Raw genomic sequence first — 26,610 nt, 5'->3', positions numbered from 1 at the left:
GCTAAGATTTCTGCCCCCTTGACCCATAACTGGAAGAAAATGGCTGAATGAATGGATCATCTTTAACACATTCACTACCAGTCAATTCTGGACCAAGTCTGAAAAGACGTATAAAAACGTCTTTGGGAGTGAATGAGTTAATGACAGTTAGTGTTGCGGTATATTGCAACGTGCAATCTTTTGCCAATGCTGAGTTTTCCGTGGAGCAACCATGTGGTGTACCGCCAGCGATTTCTCTACTGTCAAAAATGTTAATAACATAGTTAATGTAGGAATTTGTTAGAAACCAGAATAATCTGCTGTGGCTGTGGATCAAGTTTTGCCTGAATACCAAAAATCAGCGAACCATTTAAACTCTCCCATAAGAAAGAAATATTATCGTCTATAGATGCCTTAAGATGGAGCTGTGGCACTATTTTGGTGCAACATAGCATATGTGAGAAAGAATATAAAGAGAGCTAAATGTGGCACAAAGACAACAACAAAAATCCCACAAAAATGTAAATCCATGAGTAGCGAATTACCATGAATACGTGGCAGGAGAACTGTATATAACCTACAACCACATAAAACCATTGCAATTGTGGGGTAAGACAATAGGGGGGGGGGTGCAGTGGCAAGAACTATGGTAAAACATTGTGTTCAAAGAAGTGGATACATCTGATGGCACGCAAAGACGTGTGAAGGTCAACATCACAACACCACCACATCACCTCAACGCAACTGGAAGAAACAAGTACAACAAGGAGAAGGAAGAAGGCATTGGTAAGCATTCTGCTGGGAATCTGCTTTGAGAAGCTGAAAGTGGACCCGCCTGTCTGGATGCTGGGTCGAGAAGTTAACGTCTGCGCATTTTGAAAAATTTCAGATGTGCTGTGATTAAATGACTGAAACAGTGTTTGCTTATCACATTCTGTTTTGACAAAGGATTTCACCACGGATCACTACTTTTTAATCATTTGCGGAGTTAAGATAAAACTATATTTCTTTGCGTTTGTTTTATTGGTCACAAACAGTCCTATGTTAAAAATTGGAGTGATTATATCTTTTCCATAGCATTTTGTGTGCTGCTCCAACAGTGTTGAATACAGCAGTAAAGTCAGACAAAAAAAGACCTCAGTGATGGAGTTCGCACCCTCTGAGGTGGCCCTGGAAAGAACAACAATGGCGATCCAAAAGCAGACAGCGTTCTTCCATTAGTCACAGCAAAGCAATCACTGAGACTTCCAGACGAAAGCCAAACGCTCGACGCAGACGACATCAAAGCCCAACTTTGATGATCATGACCACCAGACACACTTTTATAGACATGAAAGCGTGAGGTTCAACCTTAAAACATATAATGATCACGAGCTTGGAGCTGTAATGTGCATGTTTTTTCCCCCGTCTTGGCTTTACACAGTCATGCTAATTTCTCGGCATGAGCATTATGAGTGTGAATATTGGGTGGGGTGACCAAGCTGGAACAGCTGTATCATAGAGGGCCATTAACGTACCGGTATACAGTATAGTGCTGACAATGACAACCTGAAGAGTAATTCCGACTCACCACTGCTTTCTTGAAAATACAACATCAATCCATCCATCTGTCCATCCATCCATCCATCCATCCATTTTCCAATCTGCTTATCCGCACAAGGGTTGGGGGGGCAGTTGCTGGAGCCAATCCCAGCCGTCTTTGGGAAGCAGGCGGGGGACACCCTGAACCGGTTGCCAGCCAATCGCATTGCACATAGAGACGAACAACCATCCACGCTCACACTCACACCGAAGGACAATTTAGAGTGTTCAATCAGCCTGCCATGCATGTTTTTGGAATGTGGGAGGAAACCGGAGTACCCGGAGAAAACCCACGCAGGCCCGGGGAGAACATGCAAACCCCACACAGGAAGGCTGGGGCCGGAATCAGTACTGTGCTTTGATTTTCTTATGTGATGACAGATAAGAGCTACCTGTTGAACCCAGTTGTCAAAAGAATTTAGCCATGATTACGTTTCTTGAATTCTGGCAAAAACCTGGCACGTTGTTCTTACGTTCAGGAAACAAGAGTTTCAAACTCTTGGTTTGCGTCTGTTTTGCATTTGTTTACAGTAAAAGCTGCTGATTAGTTGTCTATCCTGATAAATAAATGTGGGGATAGGCATGCGATGAAGGATAAATTGTGTTTCCACACCATTGTCATGTTAAGGAAATGTATGCTTCTGGGAGAAGTCTTCGTAGTGTTGATGCAGACCTAAAGCTGACTTCACGGTTTCCTTCCTTCCAGAGATCATTAGTTACGAGTGACTCAACAGTGCAGCTCATAGGTACAGCCGGGAAATGCACACCATTTAACCTCAATGGCTTCTGGATGCCATTTATCAACCTTTATCGATGATAACGATCAAATAACCATAATTCTGCCCATCCCTAGTGGATAATGTTAGAAAAACTAGACTGAGAATGTACACATACACACGCGCGCGCGCAGCCACAAGAGAACTGCTGGCAGCAGAGACGTAGAGAGGGAGATAAATACCGAAGCTTTAAATCAGTTCAGTGACTTTCATGCATGGGGAGTTGCAGCGCTCAAGCAGCTTTCTTGTAAATTTAAGAGTGTGTATGTGTGAGAGAGAAAGAGAGAGAGAGAGAGAGAGAGAGAGAGAGAGAGAGAGAGAGAGAAATTGGCGGCGAAACCCCTGATAAGGACAAGGCGGCAGCTTCAGGTATAGGGTGATAGTAGAAACCTGCTATATTTATAACCTGATTCAACATCTATTTGCCCAATGTAGTTAATGAGGAGTAGAAATGGGGGCATACATATACCAGGTATCGGTATCAGATACTGGCGGATTTCAATGTGTTTGTACTGCCGACGCCAGCTAACTCAACTTGGGTGACGGGATGACTTTCTCCGTCATGCTGTTTTATACATACACTTATTTGACACATTTAACTGCCTTCATTGATTCAGAAAAAAATATCAATGTTGTTGTTCTTTAGTGCATTACAAAGGTCTATTTTTCCTTATTATAGTGCTATATTCATCTGTCGACTCCTTTTCTTGTATCTGGATGTACTTACACTTTAAAAGATGTATGGTATTTTTCCTCTGAATGGTTGTATTTGATTTTATTGCACTTCTAATCCATTTAGCGTACTTTTCCAGACAATAGGGCACGACTTTGCAATGCTAGATTTTGCGAACAACCAAGTACAATCGTGCAATATTGAATAATTGAAATAAGATGTGCAATAGTGTGACAATAATGCATACAACAGATGGGGGGGGGGGGGGGGGAATTAAAGCGAACTATGTACCGCTAAGGTGGCTTTACATATTGTTTTCTATTTTTGCTTTGCTTATTAAGCTACCGGTATTCTCTTCACCAGTGGAGCAGCGCTCATAATTCCGTTGTATGTATGTCATAGAATGATGTTAATGGATGTTGATTTGATAAAATGACTGCTTGATTCTCAAACCAAAACCTTTTTCCTATAAAATTCACAATAGCAATATTTCTGTAAAAGCATTACTTTTGTTGTTGTTAATTTACATCTTCATCCAATTTACTGTAATTAGGAAGTGGTGTGAGGTAACAAATCAGACCAGAGATGCTGAGAGGGCAGCGCTTTTAGGAAAGAAGCAGCTGTTGCAGTTTTCAGCCTCCAGATGTTAAAGTAATTGCAACTAACATTCCCATTGCAGTAAATGCTGCAGCCACAGCATGCGGTATCTTAAAAATCCCGCTACCCTCATTTATTTTAAAGGTAAAAATACCGGTACCTTGACATCTCTGTGGATGACGTTGTTGTCATGGCAGTAGCGCAGCGCCTCCAGGATCTGTCTCATGTAGTGACTAAGGAAGGAAAAAAAATAATAATCAAAATCCAATTGAAACGGCGGGCCAAGCTACAAATAGAAGCGGAATTGACCTCACCTGGCCACTGCTTCACTGTAGACAAAGCCAGCATCTGCCCTCTTGACAATCTCAAAGCACAGGTCTGCTCCGTCCATGCTGAGATATACGCCGACACACACACACAGATGCAGAGAGGTCAGGGTGGCGTCAAGAAATCTGTTTTTCAAGTAATCGCACAGTTGGCCGAAAAAGGCAAAGTAAAGTCTCCCGTTTACGATCATGGAAAAAAAATTACAAAGTCGTGGCGAATTTACAAAGGAACATTAATGTAAGCCTATTTGAACTTTTGCTAACAAAAAGAGAAGTACTATGTCTCCCAGATGTAATGCGGATACTGAATGTATGTTGAGCTCCCTGTACAGTATTGTCAGGGGAAGTCAAGTCAAAAATTTTATTTACAATTATATGTTCTCTGACCCTGCACTAGTCTAAGATATGGCCGCGCGGTCGTAGTTTCAAGGAGGACTCCAATTGCCCACATCACATGTGCATTTGCCTTCTTCATCGAGCAATTTACCTGCATGAACGCATTTCACGCGTGCTAATCTGAAGCACAGAACCCAGCAAATCAATTTTTGCTTCTGCCATTTAAAGCATTGTGTGCGGTTCGACCGCCCTGATTTGAATTGGAATGAGGAGGGCTGCTTCAATTGGCTGGGAATCGTCTGCGTTCCATCCCACAACGGCGCAAATGGCCTTGTCTATATCTGCTCTACACTTGTACTCGGCACAAAAATAGGGCCAGGTTAATGCCGATTAGTCTTTCAGTAGACTTGCTGGCACGGGCTTGCTCCACAATGTTATATGCGTCCATTTTTATGTTGCGGGAAGCTACGTGACTTATTCCTGTTCTTTCTGTCGTTCACCAATATAATTATTTTCATTTTGTTTTAGGCGGCAGTTTTACTGGACGTTATTTTGAATGCGATATAATAAAAAATACATACAACATGTGCCTTGTTGTTTCTGTGCTTGTGTGGATTTTGTCTGGGTACTACAAAATTGCATGGTAGATACATTGGAGACTAAATTATCCATGAGTGTGAATGTGAGTGCGAATGGCTGTTTGTTTGCACGCACCCTGTGACTGGCTGCCGACCAGTGCAGGGTGCAGCCTGCACTTCTTTCCCAAGTCAGCTGGGAGAGGCTCTAACTTACATGTGGGCCGTGATCCTCATGAGGATAAGCAGTATAGAAAATAGATTAATTTATATGATGACAAGTCCAACCGGCACTGGTATTATGAAACCCACTAGAGGTCACCATTGATAACACAACTGCACCGAAGAAATGCTTTCACGCTTTAGGTAAAACTGGATGAACCAGGGCCACAAATTTGGGTACACGGAATGAGTCCAACAACACAATGGAACACGCTTGATGACCATTGCAATTGTATTACATGATTCCTTTTTTCAGTGTCTTCTTTACTTACACAAACAGGCACATGCTGTCGACTTTAGTGACGTTCATAGTTGACCTAATCAAGTTAAAACTAATACCATCTCTCCAATTATTCAAACCCAGTCTTGGTGTCCTCTCCATTTAGGCTAGGCTGCTGTGAGGTTCTTGTTCTCAGCACATCCTTATTATACACGTTATTCATGTTTGAGCCTCCTTTAGGGAGAGACATATGAAGATGTCTGCAGTTATCTTATAAAGTATGCCTGCTCTGTTATCTGGTGATGAAGCGCCACTGCTCAAATATTTCTCCCATCTACCTTATGCCTCTTTCACAAGTCCCACATAATACAGCTGCCGGAACAGAACCACCAGAATTCATCTGCATGTATCCAGCAAGGAAATATATTGCCACAACTGTGTGCAAGATTGATACAATTGCTTTTTTTTCCCCCAGTGGAAGATGTTAACTTTTCCCACTGCACTTCTCACATTGCACCAATAGTCGGCATTCACGTGGCTACGGCTTTGGGAGGAGGCAGAGTTGGTTGCAGCACCAGATGAGTGCGCTGAATAAAAGTAGTCTGTCACTGTCATTTATTTAATTTGCTTCCATTTCTGAATGTGTGGCTTTACGAAGTGAGAGAGAACCAGTCAAGGGGAAAAGAGCCGGGCTCAAGACGGACTTTTTTTGGCCTGCACTAAGTGGAAGGAGAGCGGGAAATTATTCCATGCCACACAGGGTCCGTGAAAGGTCTGTGATTATTTGGAAACAGCAAATCCACACCATGCAGAACCTGCTGCTGCGGTAGGCTCACAACTAGGACACGTTTACCTGTTAGGCCAAGTTGTACAAAAAAAATATCTGGCTCTCCCAGTAGCAAGCAGACTGAGCAACAGCGTTAGAGCCATCCGCCAGTCCATGCCGCTTGAAATAATTTACAAAAAACAATAATTAAAAAAAAAAATGGAGCAATCAAGGTACAGTACAGTAAGGTACAGTACACATTGGCAAGGACAGCCAGTTGCTGATGCCCTTTTAGCGGGTTATTGAACGGGACAAACAGTCAAGCACACAAATGCAAAAACGAGAGCACTGGCCAAGACCTGCAACGAACACAACGCACACCCAGACAACAACTGGACTCCAGTTCCTAAAGACAATCGCTTGGCCACTTCATTTAAAGGCAAGCAACAGCACACAAATCGTACAATATGTACAGTTATTTCACTTTAGGAGCACTATTTCTTTTGATTCTCTTTTATTATATTCTTGTGCATCCGTCTCTTTTCCATACCGCTTAGCTTCATGTGAGCCAAAGCCTATTCCAGCTGACTTTGTGCGAGAGGTACATTTAGAACTAGGAATGGGAACCTTTCACATTTGAACCAGCTCTGTTCTGATTCTCAGTACCTGGGAAACAATACTCAGCTGTATCATATTTCTGTGCTTTTGTTGTGTTTTTTTAATGGTAATAAATGTTAAATTATTTAATAAAAAAAAAGTCACATTTTATATTTTTCAAAATATAAAACAACAAAGTTAAAGAGTAATACAGGACACGGAACAAAGACAACACTAATGCAATTATTTTTGCAAATATTTATAAATAATTTCATTAGTGGTATCTGTTCCTTGTGAAGCTTTTTTTTCTTCTTCAAGAATACAAGGCTTGCCGCACTTGGAGCGATGACTTCAAACACACCTTGGACTGCACTACCGCAAAACAAACAAATAAATAAATAAAATAATAATAATAATAATAATAATAATAATAAACATTTGGTAGAGAATGCAAATGGAAACAAACACCAACAGGGTTCAAATTCATCATTTGAACATACCCGACACAGTTTGTAAGCAATGCTTGCTACCATTTGGCCACAAGCTTTATCTATTTCACCCATATGAAATTATAAATAAGTATTAAGTATTGTTGGAAACAAAATGTACCGGTATACATATTGTAGCTATGGTAAAGCCGCGCACTTTCCGGCACAATTCGATTCGGTGGGAGAAGACGGACCTCTTGGCGTCAGTGCTGGGCAGAAGTAGGGCACGCTGCCAGGACCCCCAATTGGGGGACAGTATCAGCCACCATCCCCCACCAGCACCGATATGTCAAACCACCCCGCTCAACCAAAAAATGCGAGGAAGTGCAAGGCTTCACCATCACATCAATATAATTCATAAACAGATTTATTTTCATATTAGAACACATTAACTGTATTGCATTAATTTAAATTCAATGGGGAAAAATAGATTTGATCTGGAAGTAAACTAAGTTACGAGTTTGGTCACAGAATGAATGAGCAAGTCAAGGTTGCCGCAACTTGTTTTGCTTTCAACACAGCAGGCAGGAGAACTGGGGAGTCTCATGTTTAACTTCGCACCCCTGTACCAGCGTTGCAGAATACAGTTTCACGCCCGACAGAAAATTGCTGAGTGGCTTTTGTACCCCCCCGCCCCGCCCCATTCGTGTCAGTGCCATTTACACAGAACAGTAACGGTGAAAAAGCGGTGAAATGTGATCTTGAAAAGTAAAAGTAATAGGAATTGTGGAATTCCTCATATGACAGGGGCAACTATGAGCAATTAAAAAATATCTTCATCCCTCCTGAGATGGAACTTTATGCACCAAAGCTGTTCTTTTCAGTGAGGTGAGAAGTTGGAGTAAGCTAAGGAAATGGCGGAGAGATGAGGATACGAGAGTGGGGATGAGTGGAAGGGAGAGGAGGCTGCTGATCGCTGGTGTGAAATCTTAATCTCCATCTCTTCTCCCTTCCATATAATCGCTGCATGCTCCATAGCGCTTGTTCCTCGTACAACTCCCACCGCCGCCCGCTAACAAGAAGCTTTCAACCAGGGGCGATTCGCAATTGTGCTTCATCTGTAACCGGGTGTGTGACTTACAATTCGAAGACCATGTAGAGCATCCCGTCGGAGCTGTAGGTCTCTAGCAGCTCCACAATGTGCGGGTGTTTGAGCATGTGGCAGATGCTGGCCTCCCTCTTCAGGTCTAAGAGGTTAGAGGGGAGGAAAAAAAGAGTATGTATACTGTATATATAATACATTATGAGCAAAGTTTTCAGATCTTTTTTCAATGGCAATCATATCAGTAATGTCTATGTCATTGACAAGTTATCGGTCATCCATCCATCCATTTTCAACACGGCTTATCCTGAACAGGGTTGCGCGGAGTTGCTGGAGCCTATCCCAACTGACTTCGGGCAGTAGGCAGACCACACCCTGAACTGGTCGCCAGCCAGTCGCAAAGCACAGAGACAAACGACCATTCATGCCCACATCCACACAGTCATAGAGTTGCCCACATACAAGTCAGGCGAGTAGACCACTACACCACCAGCGATTAGTTATTAATCAACAAATGTGTAATTAATCATATATCTATTTCTTCTCTTCATCTTATCCTCATCAAAAATCATGTAATTGCATTTTTCCACCCTAAATATCGTGACATTGATTTAATATGTGATTTTTTTTTTCAGAGCAGCCCGGTGGTCGACTGGTGAGCACGTCGGCCTCATAGTGCAGAGTTGCAAGGTTCGATTCCAGCTCTGGCTTTCCTGTGTGGAGTTTGCATGTTCTCCCCATGCCTGCGTGGGTTTTCTCCGGGTATTCAAGTTTCCTCCCACATTCCCAAAACACACAAGGCATGTATTTCTGTGCTTTTAGAATTACATTTGTACTGCATTACAAATTATAATGCAAATTATCTATTTTTCAAATTATTATAAATAGCCAGCAAATGGGACTCTGAATAATTTTTAAGTCATTCACTTTTATTATCATTTGAATGCTTTGAAACAAACCTCTCATTGACAACAGTATTTTTTGTTCAACAATAAGGCATCTGTTTTGTTAAAATGCACTGTTCCAAATGATTATATGGAGAAGTTTTTAAAGGCACTTTACAGGTTGTAAAGAACGTAAAAGAGTAATTTGTTGAATTTGCAGCATCAGGAGTTTATATGTGCTGAAATCAAAAGTTAGTTCAACCTAAAAAATCTTAACAGGTGAGGTTACATTATAACCCGGGACCTCTTATTTGATAGAAGCCTTGCAAGTCTTGTATCCATTGAACTTGACTTTTTGGAGATTCTCTGCTTGAAATTGCAGAATTGTCTCCCCAAGCTATTGTTTGGATGTGAAAATGAAAATTTAAAACTACGGTTATCATTTGGAGGTTTGTTAGAAAAACATTTAGATTATTCTCGAACAGTTGATGACTTGAAAATTATGCTGCGGCCATTTGCAGAGACTATCAACAAAAATCAGGCAAAAAAGTCATTTGCACAATAATTTTCAGTGTATTCACATTCATGCACTGTTTTCATCTGGTAGGATGAAAACAATTGATTAAATTCGGGGTCCGGTGAAACGGACAAGGAAACATCACATTTGCAAGACCACTAATCTAAGTTGTACAAAGCAAATTTTCCATTTTGATTATGTTAGACTGGCTATGCAAATCGAAACTGTTCGGACCTCCGCCTTGGGAAAATCTTTGCAATTGGACTCTTCCAAATGTTAATTGAAGAGCGGTAGTGTAATAAATGAATTGATCGTTCCATGACTGACAATACTGTGCTTGCAGTCTTATCACACTCTGAGCCCCCTCCGCCTACCAGTCACAAAGCCCAGGCGTTTAAAAGCACGAAACAATTAGCATCATTAGCATGGCAAATCAACGCTCACACATTTCTACAGTGACCAAGGCAATTGTACATCAAAATGATAGACCTCCAACAACACAGATGCTAATCCCTGAGGTGCCACACAGGTGCTTAACAATCATCGTGCCATAAAATTAGCCATAGCGTTCTTCGATATGTTTAAAGACACTTCCGTGCTCTGAAGGCTCCCCCTGGAGCAAAGTCTTTACTCCTAATGGCTCCTAATGGCGAGGAAGGTTAATGGAAGAGTGAAGTGAATATGCAGAAACGGAGGCGGTGGCAAGTTTGCCACATTAGCGACAATCACACACTCAAACTCTCCCGCCTGAAATAAATGATGCTAACAAGTTACACCTTCCGGCCTGTTTGTCTTCATACAATTAAGCGTGATAATGATGGGGGGGAGAGTGTTGCACACACATAGACGAATGAGTGGAGAGAACAGGAATTTGAGCTTCTGAAACAAATCAATATTCCAACAGTGGGCGCGTGGTACAAATGGAAAGATGTAAGAGGAAATAAATGGTTGTGAAGTTACGAGGTTTGGTGCGGTAAATGAAGAGGGAGGATGGATTTCCATGTTGGATTGAAGATAAAATGCTCTTGATTGATTGGTTGTCGTCAAATACGCCTTACTGCAAAAAAAAATGTTGGGTTATCGCTTGAAATGCTGTTTTAATAAACCTTTTCACAGTAGCCAGTTTTACAACGCATAAAGTAGGACAGAGCAGAGGCTAAAGTGGCCATCATGTTCCTACATTTTGGGGCAGGGAACGAAATGTATTGTGAGACATTTACAACCCCCCCCTCCAAAAAAGCCACAGACACAGTTAAAATAGATAAATATAATAGAATACAATACAATAGAAAAAATATAATAATACATAATAATAAAACAAAAAACTATTTTAGTAAGGATCTGGATAAAGGTCAAAAGATTTTATTTGCTTCAAGGATGGACATTTTTATTACATTGAATAATTGGATGAAAATAGGAAATCTATAGTTTTTTTCTTTATTTATTGCTACTTCCTTTAAACTGGATGTATTTTTCTCTTTCTTTGATCAAAATTGTTCCAAAATACACGGGCTCAGTTCAGCAAGAAAAACTGATTTTTGTGACAGAACAAAAAAAAAGATATGGATCAGAATAATGTTGCCATGTCAACTTTCTATTATTGAAGTAATTCTCTTTAGACAGTCCCTAGATTTAACACAATGCCCCAATTAGTCTTTGAGTGTGTCATCCACTTGAGAAAAAAAAATTAACAACTGCTGCCTCATAAAAACAAAGACAAGAGAAAGTTTGTGCATGCTAGTTCTGTTTCACTTAGTTTTGTTCCTTGGCATGAAAAAAGGGTTTTACAAATAAATATCTATGTCATAATCAAAGCCACCACTGTCTGTATTTAAGTAAAAAAAAAAGAGTGCCTGGTGAGTTAGATTCAAACTGTCGCAACATAAAAGGTCCTAGCCTTGCGTAGGTGATTAAAAATGTTAACACCGAAATATGATATCCTGTTTTCTGCCCTTTGCAGCATCCTAACAAACGATACAAGCATGCATATGATTGTGTGCGTCTTCACAGCTTGTGCAGAAGGCACGGACAAGATGTCACAATAGGAGCAGAAACACACGCAGCGCTGCGTCTTCCGTGACTCTGGAGAAGAAGGTGACAGATGAGGGAGGTGAAGAGGACATGTTGTGAGGGAAAATAAAATAAAAGACCTAAAGGAAGGGGGATGAGAGTGTGCAAAAGGATTGGGGAATTGGGAGCCGGGAAAGCAGAGGAAGCGACTGTGCAACGGCATATGATGGATTTTGCTCATTCGTTGGCTAGCTTTGCTCTCTCATCCCCTTGGAGAGCTGACCTATTCGTCAGACAGACCTCTGGACACGCTTGACAGACACTGACTGGTGTGTATGTGTGTGAGCATGTGTGTGTTGGTCAATCCATTGCCAAGGCACGCACAATTTGACCCACTTCCCTCACTCGAAGCTCTGAACAGAGAGTGTGTGTGCAATGCTAGAGGAGTATTCCACATGCCCGCATGATCACGAAATGTTGTCAGTGACGACAATCGTGTCATGGTACAGTGGTGTTTGACGTTTTGTCTTTTCGGTGACACCTTTTCCAAACAAACCTCAAGGATCAAATCTGTATACTTTGCTTTTCGCCATACACAGATGCTAAAAGATGAAAGATGTCGCACAAGACCGTCGTGCGAGACAGCATACTTTTAACATCACAATTATATCATGCATTTGATACCCGACTTGGGCCTTCCGTGGAGACTTAAATACTGAAATACTGCCACTATTATATGACAATGACAGAAAAGAAATCATTACTACAAGGGATCTCCTGATCTGATCACGTGATCGATCTGGTTCGATCACGTGGTTTTCACCTGGTCAGGGATCGGGGCAAAAGGATAATTTTTCTTCATTTTATAAAATAGGCCACAGAGCAACCAAATAATCCAAAGACATAAATATCTTGTCAAATGGCTTAATCCTATTTTACGTTTATTTTTATTTGGCAGGGCATAGCGACAAATATGTATTGACCACTAATGAATACTTAAAATGTGATATCACATCGTCATATTGGCCAGCCCTTGGTCAACGGCTGTATTTCGAGACCTGTTTGCTTTTATCGGCTGGGTTCTTAAAAATCCCAACAAATCAGGCCCAAATCATGTGTTCAGCCTTAGAGGTTGGAGTCAGCTTCGATCAGTGAACGCCTTCCATCTTCTCATACATTTAATGTTATCAACGCTATGGTTGCTAACATTTGTCAATCCAAATGCTAAAAGCAAATGGCCTGGGTCTACGTCACACTATTTATATTTGCTAATGAGACCGGGTTCAAAACAGCTCAAAGCAAAAACTGTAATTGCTCACAATCACATAGAATGACATCACTAATATTTCCTCTAAGCTACATGCAAGATTGGGTACTGTACTGACATTGGCGGGCACTAAACACACACACACACACACACACACACACACACACACACACACACACACACACACACACACACACACACGCACACACGCACACACACACACACACACACACACACGCACACACACACACACACACACACACACACACACACACACACACACACACACACACACACGACATTTCTCCATTCATTCCTTTATTTTTTTAATTTACCAAAAGGACACCACACCATTCCCACGTCCCTTACGGTTTCAATAGCGTTATGAAGGGTGCACACTCAGGCCTTGTACTCTAACTTGAAGCATACATTGACACACATACAAGCACACGCACTACTGATGAGACGCTGAAGGCGACACGATGACAGCTTCATTCAGGAAGTCCAAACATGGTCACAGTTTATGAGCCCCCTGAATGAGGCTCTTTCATGTGTTTCAGAGGTCAGGTCAATGTTCATGTTTTATTAAATGATATTCTGTATTTTCATAAGCAGGTGGTTTGATTTATTATTTTTTATTTTTGGTAACATGACTCAATCATGTAAGTTGATCTCAGGTTTTGGACCGTGGTCCAAGGAATGTTCAGGGAGCTTTTGTGAATGCTCAGACACACTGAATATCAGAAGGGAACACTGCGCACCACCACTATACAGTCTACTGTGCTTTGACATTCAGCAAAGACAACATCGACATTCTATTGACATTAAATACAATCATTACGGCAAACATTTCCAACAATAACGAGAAATGCTCATTTCCGGATAACCATAATCTAGTCCACAACCTGATGTTATAAGTAAACATTTTACGGAGACTCATATAATGATATATTTCCAAGATCGCTGTGCACCCTCCTCACTTTGTTTAGCTCAAATTTTCTTATCAGGCTTCACCACACCTTTCAACTATCTTTAATGCCATCGCGCCTCCTCTAGAGTCATCACGAATCTAATCACAGCTCTGGCAGATTGCTACAGAAGATAAACAATAATTTCCAATACAACACTGGAATATGTGGCTTCTTAAATCATGTGAGTCTTCTGCAAAGTGAGCATCTCAAGTACTGACTCCACAAGTGTGCTGCTTTGTTAGGCTTTTTTGGGGGGGATTTTTATGCAGTTATTAAAGGTTTTATGCTGGCAACAGTCTGTAATTATGATTTCACAAAAGATCATTTCCAACGATCTTAGCCTGCCACATTTGTTATGTTTGTGTTCATTTAATGATCCATCTTCTGCAGACCAAAGATCAATAATCATTTCTCTGTGAAGGGTAATTCAAATGGACAATCTTTTTAGTTTTATCAAAGGAAAAAACAAAAAACTAAAAATGTACCCTCTGTGCTGAGTCCAGGACTGGAGGTGAACTGTGCCACATCCACAATTTTGACAGCAAACTGCTGCCCCGTCTCTCTGTTGATGCATCTCCTAACCACACTGAAGGGACCCCTGAAGAAGACATTGAGAAAAATGCTTGATTACAAACATGCAATAATGGAAGAAAACGATTTACTACATTGTAAAAAATACGTGCAAACCCCTCAGCATCTTTTACACAGAAACCAAACAAGCGGGTAGGAGAAGTAAGTACCAGGTACCTAAAAAAAAGGGAAATATTTATGGGTCACCATTGGCAGTCCCATTCCATGTCAGTGCCGTTCTTATAGAACAGCGACACAGAAAGAAAAAAGAAAAGAGAAAAACTACAGCTTTTGCAGGCACGATGAAATGGGCTATTATTTCCGAAAGCAGCTGCTAGAACTCAGTGAGGTGGGATGTGCCACAACTCTGTGCACTTTTACTCACAATCAGAAAATTGGATTCTTTCTGTGCCAGCATCTGGCATAGTTGATAAAATAGTCACTATTGGAAAAGTGAGTGTTGTGTGTCACACATCTATCCCGGTATTAAGGAATACTGTGAGATAAAGGGAGCATCCTGTCGCATCGCTGAATTCAATGAAAACCCCTTAAACCGAGGGCAACTTTGCCAAAAACGGCTGTGGAAAGGTGCACCCAAAGTAAATTTGTAGCTGTTCTTGAGCCATTTGGAGCATCAGCATAGTTTTAGTCTCTTTTTGAAACATTCAAAATTTTATCATTATGAATATTTCTCCCATATTGTAATAATCTGTGTATGTGCTCCTGCCACTGAACTACGGATGTTCGAAAACAGAAAAAAGGTGACTCTTATGTTCATCTAATTTCTTTTCACAAAATCTGCCTTGAAAATTGATTTAGAATGTTGATTAGGACTTGAAAACACTATAGGATCAAAGCATGAGGTCTCCCCAAGTTTCGGTTCAAATTCGACAATTGTAACATGTACCATTCAAATCTCCAGAAACTCAGCTTTTAAAAGATGTATAAAATGTTCGTTCACACATGTACTCAGCTGACGACGTGCATCGGTGATTTGTTTTGACAGATGATGGAGGTGGGCCCTCCTAACATTTAGTTAGGTTTAGTCATTAAATATGTGCTGTACACATGTGCCCATAATCTGGCCTAATCTTAGAATCCTGGTCTGGTAATGTGACAGACTTGCTCTCACTCCTTGTTTCTGTCTGAAAACAAAAGGTGCATAGATAACAGAACTTCTTTAGGGACCTGATGTGGTTATTTTGCAGGATCTCTGTAGACTACAACCTGCCGTGGTGATCACTTGACTCCCTACAACCAAAAAACACAAGACTGCCATGTTATTTCGCTAAATAGGACGTCAGTGATTGTTCGGTGGAGCAGGCATGAAGATATTTGTCCCGTTCGACAGCGGTGTTTCATGGCTCAGTAATGTGAGGTCACTGACATTTCAGAAGGCTGAGGCGCCACTCTGCTTGTTTGTGGCCGTTGACATACGAAGAGGCTGACTTCTCCTCGAGCGAGGCCGCAACAGTCAAATGACTTTCCAATTGAGTAATATCCCATTCAGTCGATGGGGTTAAACACTCAAGGTCTAAAGAAGGAGGGGATTTACAACAAGACAAGAGGGCTCAGGGTTCCAGCATGATGGAGTTAAAAATCGCTTACAACAACGGGCAAAAGGGCTTAAAATGTCCTGATGGTTCTATGGAATTCACTGTAAGTCACATTACAAAAAAGCAGCGCAATCGCCTGGAGGACAAACGATCAGACGACAAATGATATTAGAAACACACACATCATCCCATCCATCTATTGCAGCTCTTAATTACCAGAGTGTGCCCCGGCATGCATTGGGAGGCATTGTGCTTATCAGCAAGTACACAAGCTGCATTGTGAGTATACACATTTCCGCCTGACGCGACGCTGCCATGAAGCTATTTGTAGAAGGATAAGAATGGGCTTTATGTTCTAGAATCTTTCTGTGTGGTCATATCAGCCTCGAGAGCTAACTGGGATATACAACTGTGTATGTAGATTCAGTGTTAGCTTCATTCAATAGAGGAAGTGGGACAGAAATGTACTGGCCCTTTAACTGCCTGATCGTTAATGTCTATGTGCCTTTAATGGGAATTCATTTTACATGCTGCTTGTGGAAAGACAAAATGCAACAGCAGCTGTCTTGTTAGTCATAAGACCATGCATAGTGCATTCTCTATGTTTGCTATGTGTCATCCCTCCTGTTTGTTGGGGTTAGAAACACAAAATGAACGACAATAAAACAAGCAAACTGGCCCACACTGTAGGTGAATCCAATTCGGTGTTGGTGGACGAAGATACTATTCCTGTCCCAGCACACGTACAGTGTATCATCATTTTTTTTCCCCAAGATGGCGCCCGAGTAGGCAGCCTTCGGCAAGTGCTCTTCAAGAGCCTTGCTTTTTTGTTCTTTTTTGCAGTTTTTGTCTTTTGTTTTGTCACATGTTGTTTGTTGCTTCATTGTGTGGACCTGATATGGACTGTTTTCAGCGCTTTTTGGCCACGACATTCGTCAAAGGAGCAGTATCTGTGCTAGGTGGTTGCGCCTTCTCGGCAGCACGCCTGTACCAGCACAGATTTTGATTGGGAGGAATGTCGGCGTCATTGACGGTCGGTGCTGGACAGACCTGGGGCGCTTGTGTTTTTTGCGCCAGTAATGGGCAGCATTTTTCACAACCCCGATTTGTTCAGTGGCTATGTCAGCGCTGTTGGACAGTTGGCGTTGGTGCGGCTGGATGGATGGCCGCTGAAGTTGAGGATGAGGAGAGAGGAGCTTTGGCGAAGAGCGCCGTTGCGTATTTGGAACCGTGAGTCGCCGCTTGGAATTGAAATGGATTTCCATGGGACAGGAGAAGTGAACCAATCTCTTTTTTCGTCAATGGATGCTACAGCTTCTTGTTGACTTTGATACTTAGCTTGTAGCCAACGTGTGCACATTTTGAGCATGACGTCTCTGATCCACTGGTTAAAGGACACTTTGATTCTCTCCTCTTTCATCTCAAACTGCTTCAAACAACAAAGCGTGACAATACAATACAATACAATACATGGTGATTTATATAGCGCTTTCACAACAGCGGCAGCTGTAACAAAGCGCTTTACAAAACAGTTAACATAAAGTAAAATAATAAACACAACACATAACATAAAACACGGACAGTCGTGCAGTCCTAACCACTTTTCCGTCACATGCTTTGTTGCACACAAACATCATTACAAAGCAACAATTCGGAGTGGAGTTCCCCAGGGAAATATCTCAGGCCTATTCGTTTAATTTTAAGTTGATGAAATTGCCCATCAAATATTTTTGAGGTGAACTCTAACATTTCCAGGATCATTTAGAACAGAGCAGACCCAACAAGTCCTCTCTCAGTTCCAACACCAATGGTGTCTCAACACACATTTTGAGTGGAGATCCCCTGGGAAATTTTTAGGTCCATTAATTTTCAACAGAGGTTGAAACCTAAAGCCCAACAAAAAATTCTGTGATTAACTGGAAGGCGAGAAGGCCCCTCTCTTGGGTCCACCATTGGTCACGTGCAAAAAAATCCCACATGCTGAAATAATCTTGTAGAAAGAAAAACTGTTAAAGCTGCAAAGGGGGAAGAGCACCCGCTTTACCTTCAATTCTTAGCTCAGGTATAATTATGTCCATATATTCACATTAGATGCTCTACGGTTTTGGATACAAGCAGCGCTCCAGTCTTTATTTGTGATTTAGTGGTTGAGAAAAACGGGAGGGGTTTTCTTTGTGCGAAAATACAGAGTGGAGGAACAGATGGCAATCAAGCTAAAGCTGCTTAGCATCAGAAGGGTGAGCTGGGTCGGCACTATGCCCAACCGCGACACATGCACAAACCGCATAGACATAGACTCACTGGCCACTTCAATATGCACGCCTGCGCAAATAAATGGGATCCAATACAAAATCGACTCAATGTGTACATGGCACATCCATCCATTGCTCTGCCAAACTACTCATCAACCATTCAGCAACAAACGCAGATGACATGAATGACATGAATACGAATGACTGTTACATTTGCAAAAATCAACACACTCTGTCAAAGCTGGACTTGTGGTGACATGGATTGGGAATAGAAGTGATGAACTAACTATTGGTGCTATTAAAGGGCACACTCATGTGGGCTTTTATTAGTAATGCGGTCATGGCCATCCATGCTGTTATCTCGCCAGTCCAGTGCGACCGCCTTTGCAAACGCCAGACACAAGGAGGAAAATGTCACACTTTAGACTTGGGTCTAAACATGCACGCAGTTTAGACCCAACCACCACCACCACCTACACGACCTGTGGGATGAATGGGAAAACTAGTCGTGTTTTGGGAAAAGTATGGGTGTTTCAACTTATTTGAAATGAAGCGTTTCAATTAAGAATGTGCAATTGTGTTTGACTCAGCAAGAGGAGCAAAACATCGCATTTAACAGAAAATGACATTTTGGCCATTTGTAAGCATGGCGAACAAAAATGGAAAGATCGACTGTGCACAAGCTTCCTTGCGGCACAGACGTGGCTAACAGCGCTTTTGGAGTGTGAAATGCAAATGTCGCTCAAGATCAAGTCCAGTATTGACAATTGCATCATCATCATCTTGCAACACAGACCGGGCGAATATTTTCATGCATTTGACGAGTGACGACCAACAAAGAAGTGAATCAAAATAAACGATTCAATAATCGAATAAGCGGAAAAAATGTCAATTGACTTGTGCCCTGCTTGGAAGTACGCTCAAGAAAGAAAAGAAGAGATAAAGAAAAAAATGCACGCCTACATGGAAGTGGCAGTTTCTTTACAAAGTCACATAACCAATTGTGGGCCTGGCATGCTATTACGTTTGCAACTGGCAATGTTTGAACACAGACATCTGTAAGTGAAACTTTTCAAAAACGATTTAGAATGGATATTTCCATTTATTTTTCTTATTGGTCGTAAGCTCCATTTTAATTTTTATTCGAAACAGTTAATGACAAAGGTGGAATACAGCACAGTTGGTGAGCTTGTGCTGCTCGATAGATTGAGTTTATGAAAATTGAACATCAGGAAATTGAACATTTACCATCGTGCTATGCAGTACAGTGAAGATACTAATACTAAACACTACACCAAGATTTCAACTGACGAAAGGTTTTCAAAAGCCAGTTTTGTATAATATAGGAAGAGAAGCAGCTGGTGTATGTGTGGAGCATTTTCTGAAAAAACAAATTGACCACTGCTGGTCTGGCATGTGTCGGATTCGACAAAAGCACACACTTCTTTTGGTTTGTTGTTACTTGGTTGATGCCGAGTAAACCTTCCTTTTAAACCTTTTTTTTTCATCTTAATAACAGGTCCAGACCATGAGGTCTAGTAAGGCCGACTCCTCAATATCCCTCCCACAGTACGACGATATGAGACAGCTGGAGAGTTTGAAGGGTGGGGGTTGAGGGTGGGGAGAAAAGTGTCAGTGAAACGCAGTCAACTCAAGCAGCGGAAATGGGTGTCTTGGAAAAAGTGGTGGTTAAGGGGAGGAGGCTTTCTGGCTTGACGAGAGCTCAGCTGCACACAGCGTTAAGCCATTAAAGCTCTGAATGGAAGTCAGCTGCATGGGGGCCCGTTCTGATGACGCTTGCACTTTAGTAGCCCCCCCCCCCCCACTAAAAGAGCAGGAAGTGAGAGGGAGCGCAAGGGAGAGAAGTATGAGCACAATGAAAGCAGAGGAGCCTCCACTTCTTTTCGTCTTATCCAACATTAACAGAAGCTATAATAGTAGTTTTAGTCAAGGATGTAATATGTCAGCTGATATCTCAATGCTGAAAGTTGGATGTTAAACACCAGTCGTGCACACTATCGAACGAAATACACGCCAGTGTCAAAGAGCTGTCCATAATAATAATAAATCTGACCGTTCGCTCCAGCAACTTGTTTGTTTGTTGCTTTGCTCCTCATAGGACTCAAGAAGGTAACCATGACAGAACCAAACCCACAAGTACGGGCTAACGTAAATTAATTGTGTGCCCCATATCACCTTTGAGCGTTTAATTGATGCATGAGGTAGCAGAGTAAAAGTTATAAATGACCGTTACTTGCTCACTTCATGATCATAAGCACTTAAGGACCAAGTCGTTTTACTCCATGAACTGCAGCTGACCTGACAAGCGGGAGGAGTCGCGGTGGCCTACGACCTTACAATGTGTCGAGGCACAACCAACCTTGGGTCAAGAAAATGTGGCTGAACACTCACTACGGAATGTTTGTATTCCGCGCAAGTGTAACATTTGGGAATTTACTAGGGTATCAAAAAGATGGGGTGCCCGGTACTGCATTGTTGTGTGTATTAGTGTAGTAAAAAGCAATTTGCAGCAAAGTGCCTGCATTCCCCTTGCGCGTGGCATCGATCATTTGGTAAATGTCAGTGGTGTTTACGACACCGGCACAGACACACACACACACACGATGGACAACATGCTTCAGCGTTCAAGAAATGAGGAAACAGCATGTTCCACCAAGCTTCGATAAACATCTTGATATATTTTAGAGTGGAACGTCTCGATTCGGTTCAATTTGGTGCACTTTTAAATCACAAAAACGATTTCCTGCTTCATTTCGGTTTTTGTTACACCACTAGCTTTGACAGTACAAGTAGAAACGGAATTGCACAACTCCAGTGAAGTACCACGTTGTGCTGCGACATGCTGGGATGCTGGGAAGTGCTCAGGTCGATACATCTTAAGAGCAAGAAGATGCAAATAAGGCAGGGGGCGGGCAATTATTTTCCCGGGGGGGGGGCAAATGAGAAGCAGAAAATATTGTGGGGGGCCGGTCCAAAAGTTAGAAATAGAAATAGAAAATAAAGAATATATCACAATGTCTTTGTATGCCAGTAATAATGTAACGTTCTCCTCCACCATCACACTCAGCACCGGTTCTCCTCAAGGATGTGTACTGAGCCCCCTGTTGTTCACGCTCTACACATTTGACTGCTCTCCGACTCTTATTAGCGGTCCAGTTTGCGGAAGGTTTTTAACCTGATAACAATTAAACCATCCTAGGAAATGTTCATTGACTCGAGCCACGAGCAATTCACTCTGAGCATTGAAATTGCCAGACTCGGGGACTGAGCAAGAATCGCTTCCTCATTTTTCAAAGTCTCGTAGATTTGAGTCTTTCCGACTCCAGGCGTCTCCTGAATGTTTCGTACTTTGTCACCCGCTTCGTTTAATCAGATACTGTACATGTCACTTTCCCTTCCGTGGTCATTACTCTCTCCCTCTTTCTTCGCCTTCCCCTCCCTCCCTGTGCTCTGCAACTTGAAGTAACTGCGCCACCTGGTGTTGAAATACATGTCATTACAAGTCCAAACGAAATGAACGCAATCAAACCTTAATTGTGCACCAATCTTCCGGGCCGGATTAAAAAGACAAACGGACCGGATGTGGCCCGCGGGCCGTAGTTTGCCCACCACCCAAATAATGTCTCTTATTGAGCTGCACTTACAGTTGTTCTCACAGCGCAGCAAGAATACATGCCTGAACGTTTGCTGCTCCATGTGTGTGAGCTAAAAGATCACGTTTGAACATTTATAATTTTTTTTTTTTTTTTTTTTCCAAGATGGCGCCCGAGTAGGCAGCCTTCGGCAAGTGCTCTTCAAGAGCCTTGCTTTTTTGTTCTTTTTTGCTGTTTTTGTCTTTTGTTTTGTCACATGTTGTTTGTTGTTTCATTGTGTGGACCTGATATGGACTGTTTTCAGCGCTTTTTGGCCACGACATTCGTCAAAGGAGCAGTATCTGTGCTTGGTGGTTGCGCCTTCTCGGCAGCACGCCTGTACCAGCACAGATTTTGATTGGGAGGAATGTCGGCGCCATTGACTGTCGGTGCTGGACAGACCTGGGGCGCTTGTGTTTTTTGCGCCAGTAATGGGCAGCATTTTTCACAACCCCGATTTGTTCAGTGGCTATGTCAGCGCTGTTGGACAGTTGCCGTTGGTGCGGCTGGATGGATGGCCGCTGAAGTTGAGGATGAGGAGAGAGGAGCGTTGGCGAAGAGCGCCGATGCGTATTTGGAACCGTGAGTTGCCGCTTGGAATTGAAATGGATTTCCATGGGACAGGAGAAGTGAACCAATCTCTTTTTTCGTCAATGGATGCTACAGCTTCTTGTTGACTTTGAAACTTAGCTTGTAGCCGACGTGTGCACATTTTGAGCATGACGTCTCTGATCCACTGGTTAAAGGACACTTTGATTCTCTCCTCTTTCATCTCAAACCGCTTCAAACAACAAAGCGTGTGACGGAAAAGTGGTTAGGACTGCACGACTGTCCGTGTTTTATGTTATGTGTTGTGTTTATTATTTTACTTTATGTTAACTGTTTTGTAAAGCGCTTTGTTACAGCTGCCGCTGTTGTGAAAGCGCTATATAAATCAGCATGTATTGTATTGTATTGTATTGTACCGTAACATCTGTGCAAATTCCCATTAGTGTCCCGTCTACGGCGTTTGGAGTTACATGCTAGCATATTAATAACAGTTTTTTTGGAGCCATAGTATGAATAACCTGAAATTGACATTTTTATCCTGAAGCAGCCTCAACTAGTAGCCCTTCGCAAGAATCAGTAGCTCACAGTTTCAAAAATCTTTGTATCACATCAATCCCTCTCGCACATGTTGTTTAATTTTTGCTTATTTGGTTTTGTTAAATCATGAAACAATACCAAATAAACAACAAATGATTAGCAAAGAGTAACCAGGGGAAAATGATTCTGCTACAAACTTGAAAACAAAAAGATTTTTACTGACAAGTTGGAAGAACAGGGCTGCCAAAATAGAAATTTGTCGCATCTACTGAATTTCTATATTTTTAAAATGATGTCAAGACCTTGACTGTGGGACAGTTATTGCAGTATAATATGTCATAGGATAAATAGAATACGGTAATAGCACATAATGATGAGAATGCAGTCATACAAAGGTAATACATGCACACAAAGCGTTTGGAGTATAGCAGGACATGTATAGTGTATTTCGGAGCACACCCAACCTTTATTCCTTGCCAGATAAATCTCCGTCTCTTTTTCTTCCTGCCTAGATTAATTTTTCCTGGGTCTCTCTCAATGCTGCTATTGTACTTGTCTTTTTTATTGTTGTTACTTTGTTGGTTGCTCATATTTTCTTTTCTTTGGTCTAATTGTGCAGAGATGTGTGTGTGTGTGTGTGTGTGTGTGTGTGTGTGTGTGTGTGTGTGTGTGTGTGTGTGTGTGTGTGTGTGTGTGTGTGTGTGTGAGACAATATCCCTCAAGGGAATAAAGTATCCATCCATCCAGCCAGCCAGCCAACCATCCATCACAGAAAACAGAGCCAAGACAATAATCTGACCCTAATAATTCACCGCAGTACATCCGTCTGGACCCTTCCCTGCATAATTACAGTGCAGTTTATATTATCCATATTACGGCCAATCATGTCACAACTGCAATGCCCAAAGCAAGGCAAAGCAGCTTTATTTATGGACACATACTGTACATAGTTGCATACACAAGGTATCTCAATGTGCTTCACACAAGCAAATGCATAGAAACGGCTACAAACACAGTTAACAACATTTAGAAGCAAAACAGAGAAAACAAAAGTAGCCTATAAAAAGTACTAAATGAATGTGCATTGACAACATTAACAGAAAACTTCCAGAACATTTAAATGTAAATTAATCATCGAAGGCGGAATCTTTAGTCAGTGCAAAATACAATTAATACACGTACAAATGCATTAATCATGTGCGAATGTATTTTTTTTCCCATTTGCACATATCTTCATTATGCTTCTCTCCTCTTTTTTTGGTTATCACACCAAGGGGTAACAATCCAAATGTGTTCTACATTGACAATACTTTTGTATACTGTTGTACTTTGCAGCGGACAAGTGACACGAGGTAGCTAAAATGAGTAAACGTCATTTTGAGCGCTGAGCGGGTGAACGGACAGGGAATACCTGAGGATAGGAGAAACACACAAACAAACTAAAGATCCACAATTAGCTTGATGCTCCAAGAACTTTATTCAGCTATTTTCCTGCAGCTTCCCCGTTTCCTGTATTCCATTTCTCTCATTCCTGGTGGCACTGTGCTTATGTAAGGAAACAGAGCCGGGGCGGCTTATTTAGGTTCCCATGGGGATTAAGGAAGCAGCCGGGACAAGGCAGCACCTGCGATGCTCGCTCACAGTGTGCTAATACAGTCCAAACACACACCTACAGTTATACACACATATGTACAGGAGAAGGTGACAGTCTTTGATGCGAGTCAGCTGCACATTAGAAATTGTAGGCCTGAACACAATACGTTCCACAATGCTGGTTAACCTAACCTGGATTTTGAAATTATTTTTCCCAAAGCAGTGACTGAAATATGGAGAACTTCCACCAGGTGCAGTGATAATTTTACAGTTTGATCCCTGCGAGTCCCAAGGACTCGCTGATCAGAAAAGTATGAGCCCCATTATGCATTTAGAGCAGGGGTGTCCAAACTTTTTGCAAAGGGGGCCAGATTTTATGTGGTAAAATGTCGGGGGCCGACCTTGGCTGACATTCTTTACATTGAACAACAATATTGTTCAACAAATTTTAGTAAGCCAGTCTGTTTCACATTTCCATTTTTATTTTAATTTCAACAATCTTAAGAATTTCTTTTGGTTCATTTGAAACAGGTATATCACATGCAACTGCTTATTCACTTGACTTTTTCTTAAACAGAAGTCTCCTGAGTGCAAATTGATTGATTTGAAACATAAAATGTATCACCATGACTTTTGAATAGTCACAAAACCTTTGACTCGAACAACAGGGAAATGAACAAGCAATACACATATCCACAACTGCAAGGATCATTTGAAATATGACATATCAGTCAATATAAACACGGAGTGATGTCTTGTTAACTCGTGAGTGATGCCCTCTAGTGTCTAAATGCTATTACTCATTTAGTGAATGCTATTACTCATTTAGCCACTAGAGGGAAGCAGTACTCTATGAAACATCACTCACCAGTCTACGAGACCTCAGTCAATGCAACACGTGTTCCATTGCGCCCAACCTGCGGGCCAGACGGCACTGATTTTATGACAGGGGCCGGGGGCCGGATGAAATTTGACCGCGGGCCGGATTTGGCCCCCGGGCCGGACTTTGGACATGCCTGATTTAGAGAGTCCCAAATTTCAAATTCTGAAATTTTCTACTTATTCATTTGCATATGATAATAACACAAACCACAATATACATTGATAATAGGTTTATTTCTTATAAACAAATGCTGCAAACATTTAAATCAGGCATGTCCAAAGTCCGGCCCGCGGGCCAAATCCGGCCCGCGGTGGAATTTCATCCGGCCCTCGGCCCCTGTCATAAAATCAGTGCCGTCTGGCCCGCAGGTTGGGCGCAATGGAACACGTGTTGCATTGACTGAGGTCTCGTAGACTGGTGAGTGATGTTTCATAGAGTACTGCTTCCCTCTAGTGGCTAAATGAGTAATAGCATTCACTAAATGAGTAATAGCATTTAGACACTAGAGGGCATCACTCACAAGTTAACAAGACATCACTCCGTGTTTATATTGACTGATATGTCATATTTCAAATGATCCTTGCAGTTGTGGATATGTGTATTGCTTGTTCATTTCCCTGTTGTTCGAGTCAAAGGTTTTGTGACTATTGAAAAGTCATGGTGATCCATTTTATGTTTCAAATCAATCAATTTGCACTCAGGAGACTTCTGTTTAAGAAAAAGTCAAGTGAATAAGCAGTTGCATGTGATATACCTGTTTCAAATGAACCAAAAGAAATTCTTAAGATTGTTGAAATTAAAATAAAAATGGAAATGTGAAACAGACTGGCTTACTAAAATTTGTTGAACAATATTGTTGTTCAATGTAAAGAATGTCAGCCAAGGTCGGCCCCCCGACATTTTACCACATAAAATCTGGCCCCCTTGGCAAAAAGTTTGGACACCCCTGATTTAAATAATTCAGACATATAAGATTTGCTGGGAAATAGGTTCTTATTTCATCGCATGGTTCAGTCTTTGAGTTGATAAATTTTCCTCTCTTTACTCTGCTTCCAATGATGAAGGGCTTTCTCAAAGTCAATTTATCACTGCAAAAAATGATCCAACTTTAGCTGCTTCCTCTGTGATCTCTCCGCATTAAACCTTCGCAACACTTGTTTGCAACTGTTTTAACGTAACACAACTTGGCA

At 41.6% G+C, this 26,610-nt stretch overlaps 1 protein-coding gene across 19 annotated transcripts in view; it reads right to left on the bottom strand.

Moving 5' to 3' along the window:
• Positions 1-26,610, bottom strand: part of caska (calcium/calmodulin-dependent serine protein kinase a) — a 122,154-nt gene that overhangs the window by 43,582 nt on the left and 51,962 nt on the right. For all 19 annotated transcript variants that reach the window (XM_052081748.1, XM_052081749.1, XM_052081754.1 and 16 more), the window contains exons 2-5: positions 14,313-14,425; positions 8,218-8,323; positions 3,921-3,998; positions 3,767-3,839 (exon numbers count right to left, since the gene is read on the bottom strand). In XM_052081748.1, the coding sequence (XP_051937708.1) occupies positions 3,767-3,839; positions 3,921-3,998; positions 8,218-8,323; positions 14,313-14,425 (370 nt within the window). The remainder of the gene's footprint in view (positions 1-3,766; positions 3,840-3,920; positions 3,999-8,217; positions 8,324-14,312; positions 14,426-26,610) is intronic.

This window comes from Hippocampus zosterae, chromosome 12, assembly GCF_025434085.1.
Source record: "Hippocampus zosterae strain Florida chromosome 12, ASM2543408v3, whole genome shotgun sequence".
Taxonomy (NCBI): Eukaryota; Metazoa; Chordata; class Actinopteri; order Syngnathiformes; family Syngnathidae; genus Hippocampus; species Hippocampus zosterae.
Note: the sequence above shows the minus strand (reverse complement) of the source record. Positions and strands in the feature narration are given on the sequence as shown.